The 16,040-nt window shown below is 39.2% G+C and overlaps 1 protein-coding gene across 1 annotated transcript; it reads left to right on the top strand.

Annotated features, from left to right (window-relative positions):
- The first annotated feature begins 1,383 nt into the window (after positions 1 to 1,383).
- Positions 1,384 to 16,040, top strand: mmp2 (matrix metallopeptidase 2). The gene is made up of 13 exons (XM_046032816.1): positions 1,384 to 1,658; positions 1,865 to 2,091; positions 2,909 to 3,057; positions 4,131 to 4,259; positions 4,990 to 5,163; positions 5,860 to 6,033; positions 6,863 to 7,036; positions 7,390 to 7,545; positions 7,710 to 7,836; positions 11,808 to 11,944; positions 12,509 to 12,668; positions 12,918 to 13,027; positions 14,923 to 16,040. The coding sequence occupies exons 1-13, from the start codon at positions 1,503 to 1,505 to the stop codon at positions 15,024 to 15,026; spliced, it is 1,977 nt and encodes a 658-aa protein (XP_045888772.1). The 5' UTR covers positions 1,384 to 1,502; the 3' UTR covers positions 15,027 to 16,040.

The raw sequence follows: 16,040 nt of genomic DNA, 5'->3' as shown, positions 1-16,040 counted from the left end.
ATGTCAACATACCACTTTAAATAACTTTTGGCCTGTCTACCGCTGGGTGTCTCTGTGTTTCTCTCCTTGCAAAGTAGTGATGGGATATTTACATCAAGAAACAGCAGCTTTGTGTCTGTTAAAATTGAGTGAGTGAGTTAGACTGACACAAATGACTCATGCATTCTTTGGATCATGTAGAAAATGCAATCCTAGAGAAAGAAAAGAGATTGGTAAAGTTTGAGAAAGCAATAATCGGCAACAGTTCATCACTGTCCCTCGGCAAAATTAGGTAAATGTTATTATGAGGGACAATAAGTAACTGCTGCGGGAAAAAAAGCTTTCCTGATGTGGAAAAAACAAGTAAAAGGTGTTAATGGTGAAGCAGGGACACTGAAATATGTAGATGTGCAGGACAGGCAACACCCAACAATCTTTGCAATCATGCCTATTTATTCATTGATATGAAGTGAATTACTGTAGTTATAATTTACCAGCTGTCTCCTATCGCAGAATGCCCAGAATCTAAATCCACATGCACTTCTATCAAAACACACATTGCAGTAACACATCAACGATTTGATTTTACTGCTTATTTCTTTATTTTTTTTATCCCTCCACCAGCATGTAATTCCATCATTTAACCCACGTGTACCACCTGGAGTTTAAATTATTTTTGAATGGTCATCTGAACAGTAGGCCTATGACCTGTACAAATGGGTAACCGCCATAAATCGACGGCTGTAAAAGCAATTTTCCTTTGGAGAGTCTTCTGAAATAAAGAATTCAATCCAGACGTCGTTAAGGGTTTTGTTCTTTGCAAAGGGCCAGACAAACATACAGAGGGCAACCAGTCTGCAGAGTGTAAGACAAAGAGCCAGTGAAGACAGATGTGACTTTATACTTCAACGGTATTACGCAGCTGTCTTGGGGAGGAAGGGAGTCGAAACCAACTGTCCTGAGATGAAGGTCTATCAAGGACAGTCAGATAAGAAACCCTTTAACGAGTCTTCACCTAATAAAGCATCAAACACCACACAGAGAAACATATACCTATAATAGTATACAGCGTACAAAGGTAAAACAGTAAACTCAGTAAAATTTAAAATTTCCATCATATGTCCAGCGCCCACAGTCACTTACATCCATACTGCAGACTGGTCACTTCAGGACATTATACCTTTAGGCTAAATCCTGAGCTATCATCTTAGTCATCTTTTGTTAAAACAGGGCTGACTGAGAAATCACATATATGAGTAAGCATGACATTATTGCTGTGTTTGATTGTGCGCTTCTCTGCTCCTATTTCTCAACCTGGAGACTGCGCAGAAAGCTGTCGGGGGAAAAGTGCATGTGCAAGCAGAACTGGGAAAGTTCATAGAGCCGAGGTGCAGGATGTCCCGTTAAGGAGAAAAAAAAAATCCCACAGAGGAGCAGAGGCAACACAAGCAGACGGGGTGAAAAGACTGCAACCCACAACGAACGGCATTTACCACAGCTGAGCTATAGTTAAACTGAGCAAAATGGGCTTTCCGACGATATTTACTTGTCGTCGGATTGTTCTCAAAGTGTTTTTGGTTCAGTTCATCGCCTTTCAAGCAACATATGCTGCCCCCTCGCCTATTATTAGGTTTCCTGGAGACGACACTACCCCAAAAACAGACAAAGAAGTAGCTCTGGTAAGTTTATTGTTTTTCAAAATACTTTTGACTAAAGATGACACTAAAAGTGTCAGCTATGAAGTAACAGTTTAAACTACTGTAGGCTGTAAGAACGGAACTGTCGGGGAGGGTTTTTCCATTATTTATTTATTGCAGTTATTTCACAGAGATTCTTCATCTGGGAGACTCAAACCATTTTGTATGTCTATATTTTTCTCCTTTAGCACTATCTGAATAAGTTTTATGGATGCCCACAAGACAGATGTAACCTTATGGTGCTCAAGGACACCCTGAAGAAAATGCAAAAGTTCTTCTCTCTGCAAGAAACTGGAGAGATTGATGCCAAAACTGTGGATATCATGAAAAAGCCCCGCTGTGGCGTCCCAGATGTGGCTAATTACAACTTCTTCCATAGGAAACCCATGTGGCAGAAGAAAGACATCACTTACAGGTCAGGGAATTAATCTTACCTACACATTTTCCTGAAGCAGCATTGGAATGCCCTGCACTTTACCTGCTAAACTGTATCCTGCAAGGGGGTATTTTATAATAGGAGGAGGTTCCAATTAATTTAAAGTCTGAATTAGTGATACTCATACTCATACTAATAAGGCCATCATAGAGGTTTAGGCAGTATGGCCTATTTAATGTTTGCCAATCCCAGAAAGGTAAAATAACGTGACCCCGCCCAACTACTGCCCATAATTCAAACCATAAGTATTGAGAAATACTTCTTGGAATATATGAGTAATTTCCAAAGCAGTGTTTTGAGGAGTGCACGAAAGTATAAATACAAAATCAGAGTCTGTTTGCTTTGAGAGATTCCCCCCCCCCCCCCCCACCAGCACCTTCCCCTCAACCTCCTATCCACCCCACCCCCATCCACACAGTCACTGCAGGCCTGCAGCTTGTGTCTTACTAACCCCAGCATTCCTGCGCAGTATGTGTCAGGTCTTTTGTTTTTCGTTCTGTTTGAGGTTTACAACAATGCGGAATTGGTTTATTTATATCAGCAGTTTTGTGTGCCCTGATCATTCCAGTCAGTCTGCCTGTGTGTTTGTAAGGAAGACTGCGAGCCAAAGACAATAACAACTAAGAGATCTCAGACTGTTTTTAGGAAAGAACTATGCAGACAGGCATATAACAGGGTTTGTGGCTGAACACTGTTTCAGGAGTATTTTCACCAGATTATTCATAGAGTGTCAGTTTTGTTTAGTCCCTTGTTTGTCTTGTTTTAGAATGAAACTGACTCTGTGTTAACTCTGTAGAATCCTTGGATACACTCCCGATCTGGACGAGGAAGTCATAAATGATGCTTTCTTCAGAGCCTTCAAAGTATGGAGTGACGTCACCCCACTCTCATTCACCCGTCTCATGGATGGAGAGGCAGACATCATGATTAATTTTGGCCGCAATGGTATGCCAGTATAGATACTATTGATAAAATACTTAACAGGCAGTGTAGTCAGTTTAACTATCAACATGTTACCTAGATATTGCTTGGCAGTACAGTCAGTATCTGATGAGCAGGTGAAATATACTGTATCATATATATCTGAAAGTAAAATTCATAAAAAATAGGTTTATTTCAGAGTAAAATACTGATTTTACTTACATACCTTTACTTAAGTAATATTTTCAATGCATAACCTTTTCTTGTAACAGACTGATTTTACAGTGTGATATTAGTACTTTTACTTAAGTACAGGATCTGAATACTTTTTCTACCACTGATGTACCCTCAAAAACCTTGCTTACTGTAACTGTTTCAATTCTTATTTTTTATCTTGGGATATGGGGAACTGTAGTGCACACTTACGTACTTATTTGCCTTAATGAGGCACATGAATGGTACTGAGGGATAAAATTCAAAACAATTCTCCCCAAGGACTACTGAAGCACTCTTAAGTTATGATAAAGTGTAGTTGGCTTTCACATCCAAGAGGATCAATAGAACCGAAGTTGGAAAAGAGTTGAACAGAAGTTCACTGCCTTGCTGACTAGTGGTCAAGGAGCAACAACATTATTACAGTGATTCAGCGAACTCAAACCTACATTTTAAGAAGCCTTAAATGCTTAAATAACTTCACACAGGCAATTCCAGTCATTCCAACTAAAACAACCATTTGATATTTAATTACTCACAATCATAATCATTCTGTCTAGCCATAGCTGACTCTTTCGAGAAAGAATCGGCAATTATAGTGGAACACAAACAAAAAACCTGCCATTTCAGAAGATATGAAACTGGTGTTACAGAAACAAAAATAGTAAGGAATATTTCAATTCTTTAAATACACACACAAATGTTACAGCATGTGAGAAATATTTTGCTGACTGCTATTCGTAGTATTGTCTATTCAAAGTAGTTTCTCTTGCCACTTAATGGCTAGCTAAGAGCTGCACAGCTGTACCAGTTGTGTCTGCTTAAAAAAGAAAAAAAACTGATATTTGTCTGGATATGTTAATATTGAATGATGTCATCAATAGAGCATGGAGATGGCTACCCCTTCGATGGCAAAGATGGCCTCTTGGCTCATGCCTTTGCTCCAGGGCCAGGAATTGGGGGAGACTCCCACTTTGACGATGATGAGCAGTGGACGCTGGGAGATGGCCAAGGTAAGGGAGAATCACTATTTACAGTTTGTGATTCGTGCGGTGACAGTATATCACTTGCATCAATTTGTCTAAAGATGGAAAGAATGACAAACCACTGGATAACATCCACAATGAGCCTTTTATTCAAAACAAATTATATCTGACATTGATAATACACTTAACTTTCAAATACTTTGCTTTGAATTTCTTTACTTTATTAGAACTATCTGGCAGTTGACATGACAAACCTCAGCCACCTGGAAGCTGAATAAATTTGTATTTGCATGCAGTGACCCAGATAGTTTTTATTCACATCCTCTGTCATTTGTGTGGAAGTAATCTATAAAGCTATTTTCCCTGTCTAATGGCGCAAAGAAGTTTCACAACACTGTTTTCTGATTATATTGGAGCCATTGCAAGTTTTATCCTATTCACTACAATTCACATGTAACTTACCTGTGAACTGGGGACCATTTTTGAGAGCCTACTTTTTAAATGGCTTCCCATAATCTAGGTAGCCACTTGTTTCTGTTTTGTTCAAAAAAATATTAACGCTTACTTGCAGGAACTTGAAACTTGCTTGAGATAGGCTGTCTGTCACATTGAACATCATATAACCTTTATATTGGTTTGGGAATATGGATGACAGCAATATAGGTCATATATATTTATGATTCAAGGATTTGTAGTAAAACAAAATTATAGTTCAAATGTGGAAAAGTTTCAATATGATCTTTAATCTTTTCTACAGTGGTGAAGGTGAAGTTTGGCAATGCTGATGGAGAGTTCTGTAAATTCCCCTTCCTGTTCATGGGCACTGAGTACAACAGCTGTACATCTCAGGGCCGTGATGACGGCTTCCTGTGGTGCTCAACCACTTACAACTTTGATGAAGATGGCAAATATGGCTTCTGCCCCCATGAATGTAAGTTTGTCCAGTGGTTCTTTTTTTGATGTAACAATATAGCATTGCAGTGTCTCCAAACACATTTTGTGTCTGTATAGATTTGTAATTCTGTGGTCCCACTTGACCTCAGTGGCATTGGTGTCATGCCCTACTTCCACCTTACCGTACTGAAATTGAAGCAGTGATTTCTTTGCTGGCAAAGTTTTACTTCATATCAGATTATTGCTATATTCAAAGATGTTCTGCTGATTTTGGACAGAAAGAAAGTAGGCTGAACAGTATGCCAGGAAAGTGTTGTTTTTTTGTTTGGAGTGGATTATGGAACATTTCTTTTCCAAGTCACTGCCCCACTTTAGAACACCAGGCTTTGTTAAACATTTTGTTTATCTGTGTTATGTTGCTGTCCATGGTACTAACATGATCACATGTCTATTACAACTAAGTGCCAACGTACACATGTACTAAGTTGTTTTATATGATGAGAACACCAGCGAGGCCTGTTTGCGCTGGAGCCGTCTGTTAAGCTTTTGTACTGATGTAAAAAAAAGTTCCATTCAAACTATTAACAATATAATATATAAATCAGATTTCTTTTCTTCTCTGAACACATATGTCTTACAGCATCACTCAGTAGTCGGTTGAAAATGTGAAAATATGCGTTATATAATGCTTCTCTGTAACACTTCTTTGTATTTGTTGATAATTGTTTTACAGTACTATTCACCCTGGGTGGAAACGGAGATGGCGCTCCATGTAAATTCCCCTTCACCTTTCAGGGAGAGAAGTATGACGGATGCACCACTCAGGGCAGGGACGATGGTTACCGATGGTGTGCCACCACTGACGACTATGACCGTGACACATCCTATGGGTTCTGCCCTGAAACTGGTAGGGGGTACTGTCATCTTATGCCTGTTATGTTGATCACATAATAGAATACTGCACAGAGCTTCAAGTAAAAATGCATTATCCCTGTCTGGTGTGCCGACATCCATAAATGTGTGAATACTATAGTGTACACATTGTCCTCTGTTTATGTGTCCTGTTTAAGGGTTATGTGCTTGCTTTAGATGCATACAGTGCGTTTTGCTAGCTGTTTATTTTGAGATGCAGTGTATGGTGCCCTGCTGTGTATTGGTCTACAGGAATGCTCCAGCTGAGGTTTTCGGTCTTGCTCGTGGTCTGCTGAATGGCTGTGAAAGTATTTTAATGTGCAGTGGCAGAGCTTATTTTCCATTCTGTCAGTGGGACTGGTTTTAGGGTTGAGGTGGTAGGGAGCAAGAGAGACAGTGAGATATAAAGAGAGAGGTATATCCACTGGAGCTTTCATCTGGTTCTAATTGATTAGGACTGTAGCTTTGTTGTAAAGCCTTGTGCGATAGCTTGTGCTGAATAGGAAATTATTATGTTTCTTTCTTTTAAACAGCACAAAAACAGTCTTGCCAGATAGAAAATGATCTGTCTTTGAAAGGAAATCAATTTGGGTGGATGCTTTTTGGTTTTGTGCCCAGCGGATTAGTTATTGATGTCATATGTGTTGTGCCAGTGCTTTCATGATGCTGTTTCGCCATCATCTGCGCTCACTTCCCAATATAATGCAAACCAAACTGTTCTGAAGAAAAGTGTTGGCACAGGAACGAGTTCATTAGACAGTGAAGTGAACTAAGTACACAACACATTTCAGTTTTACAGTTTTACCTTTTGTTGCTCCATCCAGCCATGTCAACAGTGGGAGGAAATGCAGAGGGAAGCCCTTGTGTCTTCCCCTTCACCTTCTTAGGTGACACCTATGACTCCTGCACCTCATCTGGGCGCAGCGATGGCAAGATGTGGTGCGCTTCCACCAAGAGCTATGATGATGACCGCAAATGGGGTTTCTGTCCTGACCAAGGTATGAATAGTATTTGTGGACAGTTCTTGCTGTAGTTCTGGGAAAGTGGGGTTTGCCACAAATTAAACAAAAATGAGTGACAACTAAAGAAAACGCATTAGTCATTTTCCTTATTTTCACAATGAACAGGAAAATAAAACTTTAGGTCAGGTTTAGGTTGTCAGTCTGAAAATACCAGTCATTTGGCATTCACAAGAACCATTGTGTCCTATCATCATACCCCATAAAGGACCACCACTGGTAAACTATAGCTAACAACTAAAATATCCATTTTCTACTTTACAGTGTCAGTATTTTATATAGGCTATTCAGTGTTTACAGTGAAGTTTCTTCATTGTGTTACATGTTTCTAGGCTACAGTTTGTTCCTGGTGGCAGCCCATGAGTTTGGTCATGCCCTTGGCTTGGAGCATTCTCAGGATCCAGGAGCATTGATGGCCCCCATTTACACTTACACTAAAGACTTCAGACTTTCTCAGGATGACATCAAAGGCATCCAGGAGCTCTATGGTGAGATGAAATGTCATGTGTGGCTGGTTTCCTGGACAAGGATTAAGCCTAATACTATAACAAAAAGGATGTTTTTGTCTTATTAGCCAGAAAATATTAATGTACAGTGAGTGTGTTATTCCTCCCTCAACGTTGAGCTATTTTGGTAAATCTCTTTTAAACAGGTGTGCCGACGGACAAGCCTTTGCCTCCAACCCTGGGTCCAGTCACTCCAATGGACATCTGTAAAGAGCCAGTTATCTTTGATGCTGTAGCACAGATAAGAGGAGAGACCTTCTTCTTCAAGGACAGGTAATCAAATCAAAACAAGAATTCCTAATATTGTTTTAAACCTGAACTAGACTTCAGCAACTTACTTGTGCTACGTTAAGACATAAATGAGGTATGAGCAGAGCACTGACAATGAATCCATTCAAAATAGTAGTAGTTCTTGATCGTGTTATTTGAATATGCTACCTGCAAGATGCTAGTCAAAATCAAAATGTGATGTGAAGTCCATGTTTGATTTTCTTTAAAGTTGCCAAAAAAGTACATCTAATGTCTGGTTAAATTTCCTGTCTGTCAGCAATTGGAAGAATGACAAACAAAGCCCATTAGCCCTCTTCTGGCTTTATGACTTGTGCAAGTGAAATACAGGCGCCTTCACAAGTTGTGTTTTATAATCATTTCACTGCAAATAATGAGCATTTTGACGTTACGTTTCTTGTTAATTATTGTTTCTCACATTGTCATCTAGTTCCACAGTATTATGTTTTAGCTGCTTGTTGCATGATGTGACAATTAATAAGAGGGAAAAACAAACTATACCTCTTCTCATGCAATGACAACCAAAGTAGTCATCAGTCCTAAACACAGTCTACAGTCCTCTCCTCCAGTGGCGCCAGTGAATCCAAAGTCTTGTAAGCTTGTAAACTGTGTCTATTGGCTGACCCTGTGTAGAAGAGGAGTTTCATGAAGGGCTGTGGTTTTGTCAGCAGTCTTTGTGAGTCAGTGTATTTTCCCGTAGGAAGTAGAACGTTTTCATCACAGCAGCTGAAATTTCTTACAGACAAAGAGTCACTTTAAACAAAAACAATGATATGATTGGAAAGGAAGTGATACAAAAGACAAATATTGTCCTTGTTAGTTATGATGTTTTAACACTTCCAGCTGTCTGGAGTCTAACATAGACTCCTAGCAATTTTAAGGTAACAGAACTGTATATCTGTCATGGCCATTTTAGAAATGTGTCCAAAGTAAACAGGCCAACATACCTCCGCACCAAAGAGTGTAGTCTTTCAGTTAGCCTGGTTTTCCTCTCTGAGAACCTTGAGTTAGAAACTGTGAAGAACAAGCAACAATCCAGTTCACAAATCCTGCTTTAGTACAGAATTACTTTTCATCTTGCTGTGGCTCTCTTCCGCACATTTGCAGTGATCGGCAGAGGAGCACAGACACATGTTGGCCTGTATTATGGAAATCAAACTTAGCTGAAACTGTATTCTCTGTGGCTCTGCATACACTTAAGAAAGTGCTGTAGTAGTTTAAAGATTCAGACGGATGGACTATAAAACCAACAGATGAGTGCGCCTGGTAATCACCTGAACTGTTCATGATTGTATAATCTCATATAGTAACATGGCATTACTGTCCCATGATCATTAATTGCAACACCCAGATCCCAAAATGCCATTTAGGTGCTTGTGGGGTATTGCTAGCTATGATATTCATTATATTCCGTAGTTTCCACTCCTTGGTTATTTGAAGATGGGCCAATTTAAATAGATATAAACCATCATAATCATAATCCAGAGCAATAATTTTCAGCCAGTGAGGAAAGTAGCTGAAATATGTCAAGAACTGCAAAATTGCATACAGATGTATTGCATTTACTTCACTGAAAACTAGTTGTCTAATTTAATACCTTCACATCAAGACTGTTTTGCTTGATGTTTGGCCATGTTCAGCAGCTCACTGTGTTTGTTGGCTCTTCTGTGTGACCATACAAGGCTTTGTATGATATTTTCAAGCAGTTTTTGAAATGATATTCATTTAATTTTAGTTGCTGTGTGAAAATGAGCCCAAGCAACAGAAGACTCAGAACTTATGTGAAGGAATGTGGGAGAAACTGAGGAGAGTAATCTCAAGGCAGTGAAGTGAACCTACAGTACAGTATCTCTCCGAAATCTGATATTAGTAAAGTTTCAGTATGGCCTGTTGTTGCTCAAAAGCCATGTCAGGTTTCTAAGCTATAGAGCTCTGGTACAAGCCAAGTTTTACAGTTTCAGAGAAAAGGCGTGGCCCTCTGGGTTCCTGGGCTAATGCTCACTTGACTCTCCCACTGTAAAATTGGAATCCCTCCTTTTCTCCTGGCTCAGCATATTTACGAGGTAGGACAAATCTTGACATGATGCAATGAGTAACACACTCCCTGAGTTCAGCATAAAACCGTGTCTGTCTGTCTGGAGGCTTAAGCAGAAGACACTTATCAAGTCTGTCTCAGTTTGGCTTGTTGCAAGTAACCCATGCTCATGTGCTTGTATCCTAGCATGTATACAACAGAGGCTGTTATATATATATATAATATACAGTATTTTTTTAAGCTGTAACCCCTTACATTTCTGTCCTGGTTGATTTGGCAGATCAGTGTTTACCGTGCTAACAGCAAGTGTGGTTTGATGAATACAGCAAACACTCAGTTACTTTATTAGAAATACAACAGAACTGCAACCAAACAAAGTCACATTGATTTAATAAAGAAGTCACTCAAAAATAATTGCAACTGCAGTCTGATTTCATGCTGCACACGGTGCGAGTAGTTTTTCACATAACAGCAGGACACAGGAAAGTTGTTTACCTTGCTGAGGAGTTGGTGATGTGCAGCCTGTTAAATACATGTCTTCATTCAGGCTGCTTCTTCTTTACTCCCTTGCAAAAATTAAGAATCATCTACTGACAAAAGATGCTGATGAATGACTGTGACTGTCTTCTTTGGTAGACGCATCATTGATGAACAAATCGTGGTCAGCTCTGGAACTACTAACTGCTATGACAAACACATAGCGCTTGCTGTGGCTGTTTCACAATAAAAGACACCCCGTGTTTCAGCAGCTGAACACTGTGAACTAGCAGCAGTAGGAAAAGTTCTGTTTGTATTAGCAGCAATTTAATTACCACTCTGACGATGTAAACACAGTGAACTGTAAATAGTGAGGCTGTTAGTATTAAGTAGATCATTACAAGCATGCCTTTTGTGAATCCCTCGTGCTAGGTAGGCAGTATGAATCCATCGAGGGAATGAGGACTCCAAAAAAAATAACTGTATAGAAAGGAATTCACTGAATGGAAACAGTATGCTTTCGACCATTTATGACAAATCACATCCTTTACATGTACTGTGTTTCCTAATTTCCTAATCCTGATTTTGTGAGACACAAAAAAATCATTAAAGTGAACATCATGGCTGCCGATATTTTTGTCAGAGTTACATTGTTATATCGTAGTGCATTACAGATCATCAACCTGCAATACCATACAGCTACAATATTATTTAGAGAACAACAAATGCAGGATAAATGGATTACCTACTTGAATATTTGAAGTCTCAGCAACAATTTGGAAAAATCCCCATATCCCATTAGTCTGTCCTCTTAATCAGCCACTTAAGTATATCAATTATATAGTTTTTTAGTTTTTTATAACGACAGGAAGAAAAGACAGAAAATCCCTCTGGATATTGCTGGTACACTGCATGAACTAATACTGATCCACAAGAACACTGCTATAATAATACAATTTGTAGATGGTTAGATAAGATTGAAATATGTTTCCTCTTTCATCCTGACAAATGTATATAATATGCATGTGTGTTACGTAAGGTTTTTGTTTTCATCTTCATTTTATTGTTTTTGCATTTCATTTTTGCATTTGGCCGATCTTTTTCTTTTTAAAAAATAGGTCACTGGAAAAGAGTTTGGGAAGCTGCCATTGTTGTGCAGCTGTGTATTGGAAATCTGGGCAAGATAGGTCTTGTTCCGCTGGCGTCGGCAGCCTTAGTCCTAACGAGAACCAGATGCTCATGAATCAGGCCATTGTGGCTGGCTCGGCCAGTGAAGCGCTTGCACTAAAACCTCCTCTCACACACACACACACACACACACACACACACACACACTCCCCCCACCTTCTCATCGCCCCTGTCTACCCCCTTTCACCGTCACTCTCATTTGATCCCCAGCTCATCAACCTTACGATGGTTCACCCACTCATTCTCTTTCTGGCAGGTTCCTGTTCAGGTCAGTCAACTTCAGAAGCAAACCCAACGGCCCTATGCTAGTGGCCACCTACTGGCCAGACCTGCCTGTCAAGATAGACGCTGCCTACGAAAACCCAGTGGATGAAAAAACAGTGTTCTTCTCAGGTATGCTGCTGAAAAAACAGTAAAGAAATTGCCTATTTAGACCTAGCTGAATATAGAGTCATATTACCTGAACTGTGCACTCTGTTCATGTCCTCCCTGTACTTATTTGGTGATCAGAGAAACAAGACAGTTCCACTTCCATGAGTAATAAAGAGGTGTCGTCACTTTTTTACCGTTTGAATGCCTTTCAGTTAACGGTCAGGCGTTTCTACGTACTGAAACATTAGGAGAAGCAGGAATGTTGGCTGAGCACTCTTGTGTGTCGTGTGCACTTTTGGGACACTTGAGATATTCCACCATAGTTATTAGTGGTTTATGATGCCTTCTTTGCATTTTACTAATATGACAACCTTCCTGAATACTGATGACATTTACATAATATATTTGTCAGCTTTGAAGAGATTAACAGCAGAGCTGGTTTGGCTATTGGGGGTTAACATATTTGTAGGAATATGGGATAATACCTTGGTTGCACAGTTGTTAAATATCTTGCATCAATAAAACATATGTCTCCAGTGTTATTTAAGCTATTGTTCTACTTTGTTACTTACACTTCCCTCCCAGGCAATGAGATGTGGGTCTACAAAGCAGATGAGTTGGAGAGAGGCTATCCCAAAAGACTCTCCAGCCTTGACCTCCCCACTGACCTGCAGCAAATCGATGCTGCCTTCAACTTTAGGAAGAACAGGAAGACATACTTGTTTGCTGGGGACAAATTCTGGAGGTGAGGAGGAGCAAAAGCTTATGCAACCCTTTGTGAGCCTGAAACCCTTGTGAGACACACCCTGCAGCAGTGGGCTACATCTGGATCTAGTTAGCATTTAGAGTGACCTATGTCGCACTGTAAACCACAACAGCTCTGGAAGCCCTTGCACAACATGGGGATTCACATTGTTGATTACTAACTGTTTTTATGAGTGTGTGTGTGTTCCCATTAAAGGATTAAACAAATGTACTTTTACTATGTGTACAGATATGATGAAGATAAGAAGAAAATGGACCCTGGCTTCCCCAAACTTATTGCTGATTCCTGGAATGGCATCCCAGATGGCATAGATGCTGCCTTCAGTCTTAATGGAATTGGTAAAAAAAATCTTTCTTTCTAGCAGCATGGGTTTATGAATGAAAGGACCATAATGGAAGATTTCCAGCGTGCTACAAATTTTACATACTTAATATTACTGGAAACCATTTTCATTATAGCATAATTTTCGATCAGATTTTTAACTGTATCTTCCAAGCAGCACTGTTTTCAAGTTATTACAGTATAACAGGACTTAAGAGACTACAGCCACGCTAGAGGATCTGAGAGCCTGAACTTAGACACAGTGGTGCTTTGAGCTACATGCTAACATGGTCACAATGACAATACTAACATTCTTCATATCACCATCTCAATTTAGCATGTTAGCATGCTATCATTTGCTAATTAGCACTAAACAAAAACTACAGCTGGGTTGGTGGCAATTACTTTTGCAAGTACAAACCAAAGTATTGGACAAAATAAAAATTCTTAATTCTCATTAAGGATGCTAGAATAAATGTCCCAGGATGCAGAAATTATACATGTTATTCTGAGGAGGAACTGAATATCAGTAACATATTTCATGGCAATCCATCTGATAGTGGTTGACACATTTCACTCAAAGCCACAAATGTCAGTCTCGTGATGGCGCGAGAAGAGTTCAACCTCTGGGTGACCATTCATGTTCAACATTTTATGGAAATCTATGCAGTAGTTAGAAATGGTGAGAAATTTCAGTCCAGACCAAATGGTGGACTGACTGACAGGCATTGCCATCTCTAGACCTATGTCGTTGGCATGTCTAAAAAATGAATCATTGACCACATCTGAACCATAAACATAAACTAATTTTTTATGAAATGAAATAAATGCCACACCAATGAACCAATTACTCTCCTCATTAAAATGTGAAAACAATGAACCAGCAATTATCACTGCACTGGTTGTATATCAAAGAATAGAGACAAAATAGCAAAATGCATCGTCAGCCTAGAACTTTGTTTGAGTCTTACCTAACCTAAGGGAAAAATAATAATTAATTTAATTTTGTTGTGGTTGCTGTGTTTCAGTTATAGTTGGATTAGAGCTGGTGCTCTGTGTGCTAGTTTTCTGTCTTCAAACTGCCATTTCTTTGGTTGTGTTGCATGCAAATCCAATCATCTTCGTCAGCAATCTCAGCACTTTGCCTCTGTTAATAAAATTGCAACAACCAAGCAAAAATGCCATTTAGCCAGAAATAAACAGTTTAGAGAAACTTGAACTGTGAGAAACTGGAAGTAAAACAGGTCAAAGGGAGTAATTCTGAAGTTAGGGAGTGATCTGTGGTCTGATGTTGAGAGAAGACAGTCAGAGAGAGAGCAGTTGCTTAATATGCAGTTGCTTAATATCTCTCATGCTTTAATGTGATGTGAGTGATGATGGCTTATGTTATGCTTTACTCATTGGCGAGTAGGGCATTGCATCTAGAGTGCAAGAAATATATGGTGGTGAATTTTGTCATGACACTACTGGTAAACATCTGTCATGTATCCTTGAGGTTAGAGGTAGTATGCAATTTTTTGTTTATGGCAAGCAACCAGGGATTTTTCCATCACTGCTCCCCTAACATACACACATTACTGTAAGCATCACATAGCCCCTTCCCCACACAGTGAACAAACATATTTATATAAAGCAAGTCTGTCCCCCTCTACAGAGGTCCCTCTGTATGCTTCCTGATTAGCATGATTCAGAGAGAGTGGCTTTAACAGTGCCAGACTGGATGGTTTAATCTTCATCACTTCGATTAAGACTGATTATACTGTCAGTCTTTATGCTTATACAGTTTAAAAGCTTTATTATTTCACTGTTATTACATGGTAGTTTTTCACTTGTTTTACTCAAGCAATTTAAAATGGAAAGTAGAACTTCAGCAAACATTTTAAACAGTGTGCATTGTGCTTGTCTTTCACAGATTACAGCTACTTCTTCAAAGGTAACCACTATTTCAAACTGGAAGACAGCAGCTTGAAGATTGTCAAGTTGGGTGAAATCACAAAGGACTGGCTCGGTTGTTGAGCATTTACAAAATGTCTCACAATTGGCTAGTTCCTGCAATGACATCTGGCCTCATCAGAACATTGCCATTGTATCGCACACAACTTGTGGTCGCCGCAGTGCACACTGTTGTAAGTTTTTATCCTGGCAACTCTGCACACTTCTGTGGGAGACATGTCCCTTCCAGCCTCCAGCTTTGTAGAAAGGCACCTCGGGACCTTATACACAGGCTGAACATAGGCAACTGGATATTTGCTATATTACTGTGTGATATTGACATTTAATTTGTTATGCTGGTGCCAATTTATTACAATATGTACACCCCGTTTTATTGTTTTATAGTTTTTTTGTTTGTTTTATAAAAAACTCAGACATCAGGTATGTCCACACTGCATTGAACGCAGTGCTATACTGTGCTGTGAGATATTGCCGTTTTATGCAAATTTAATTCTGAAAAGTTGTTTTACACCATATGAGGATTTCCTGTTGGCTTTGAATAACTTCAATGTCCAGTGTACTAAGTGCAGTTTTATAAATGTATCACTTTTAATTTAGTAATATTCTCATTATTGTACAATACATTTGAAAAAATGAATTTGCACAATGTGTTTGACCGAAAATGGTGCTTTAGAGATTGCTTTTCGCGTATAGTCCTATATACATATTATATACACATCCTCTGGATGTCAGAAATTAGTATTTGCAGGCACACATTATTATTCAAATGGTTAGCACTTTGTATAGGACTATCCAAGGGAACTGCTCAACATGGAGACCAAATGATTTTCATGGCGACTCCATGTTGCATTTTCCTTCACTAATGGTACAGAAAGATTAAAGGCACAGGTTGCCTCTAGAGGCTGTATTGGTTTACTGCATGATGGAATCATGACAAAAGTACCGCAGTAGTATTGTTTAATAATCTTTTTTATACTCTTTTTTTCTCTCTTTGGTTTTAACAATACAGTGAGTGTGTATGTTGTTTTTAATGCTTGTGCACTTTGTTACTGTCATCAATAAAGATGGTCAATATAA

This window comes from Micropterus dolomieu, linkage group LG20 (genome assembly GCF_021292245.1).
Source record: "Micropterus dolomieu isolate WLL.071019.BEF.003 ecotype Adirondacks linkage group LG20, ASM2129224v1, whole genome shotgun sequence".
Classification (NCBI taxonomy): Eukaryota; Metazoa; Chordata; class Actinopteri; order Centrarchiformes; family Centrarchidae; genus Micropterus; species Micropterus dolomieu.
The sequence above is the reverse complement of the archived record's forward strand: the minus strand, read 5'-3'. Positions and strand labels throughout refer to the sequence as shown.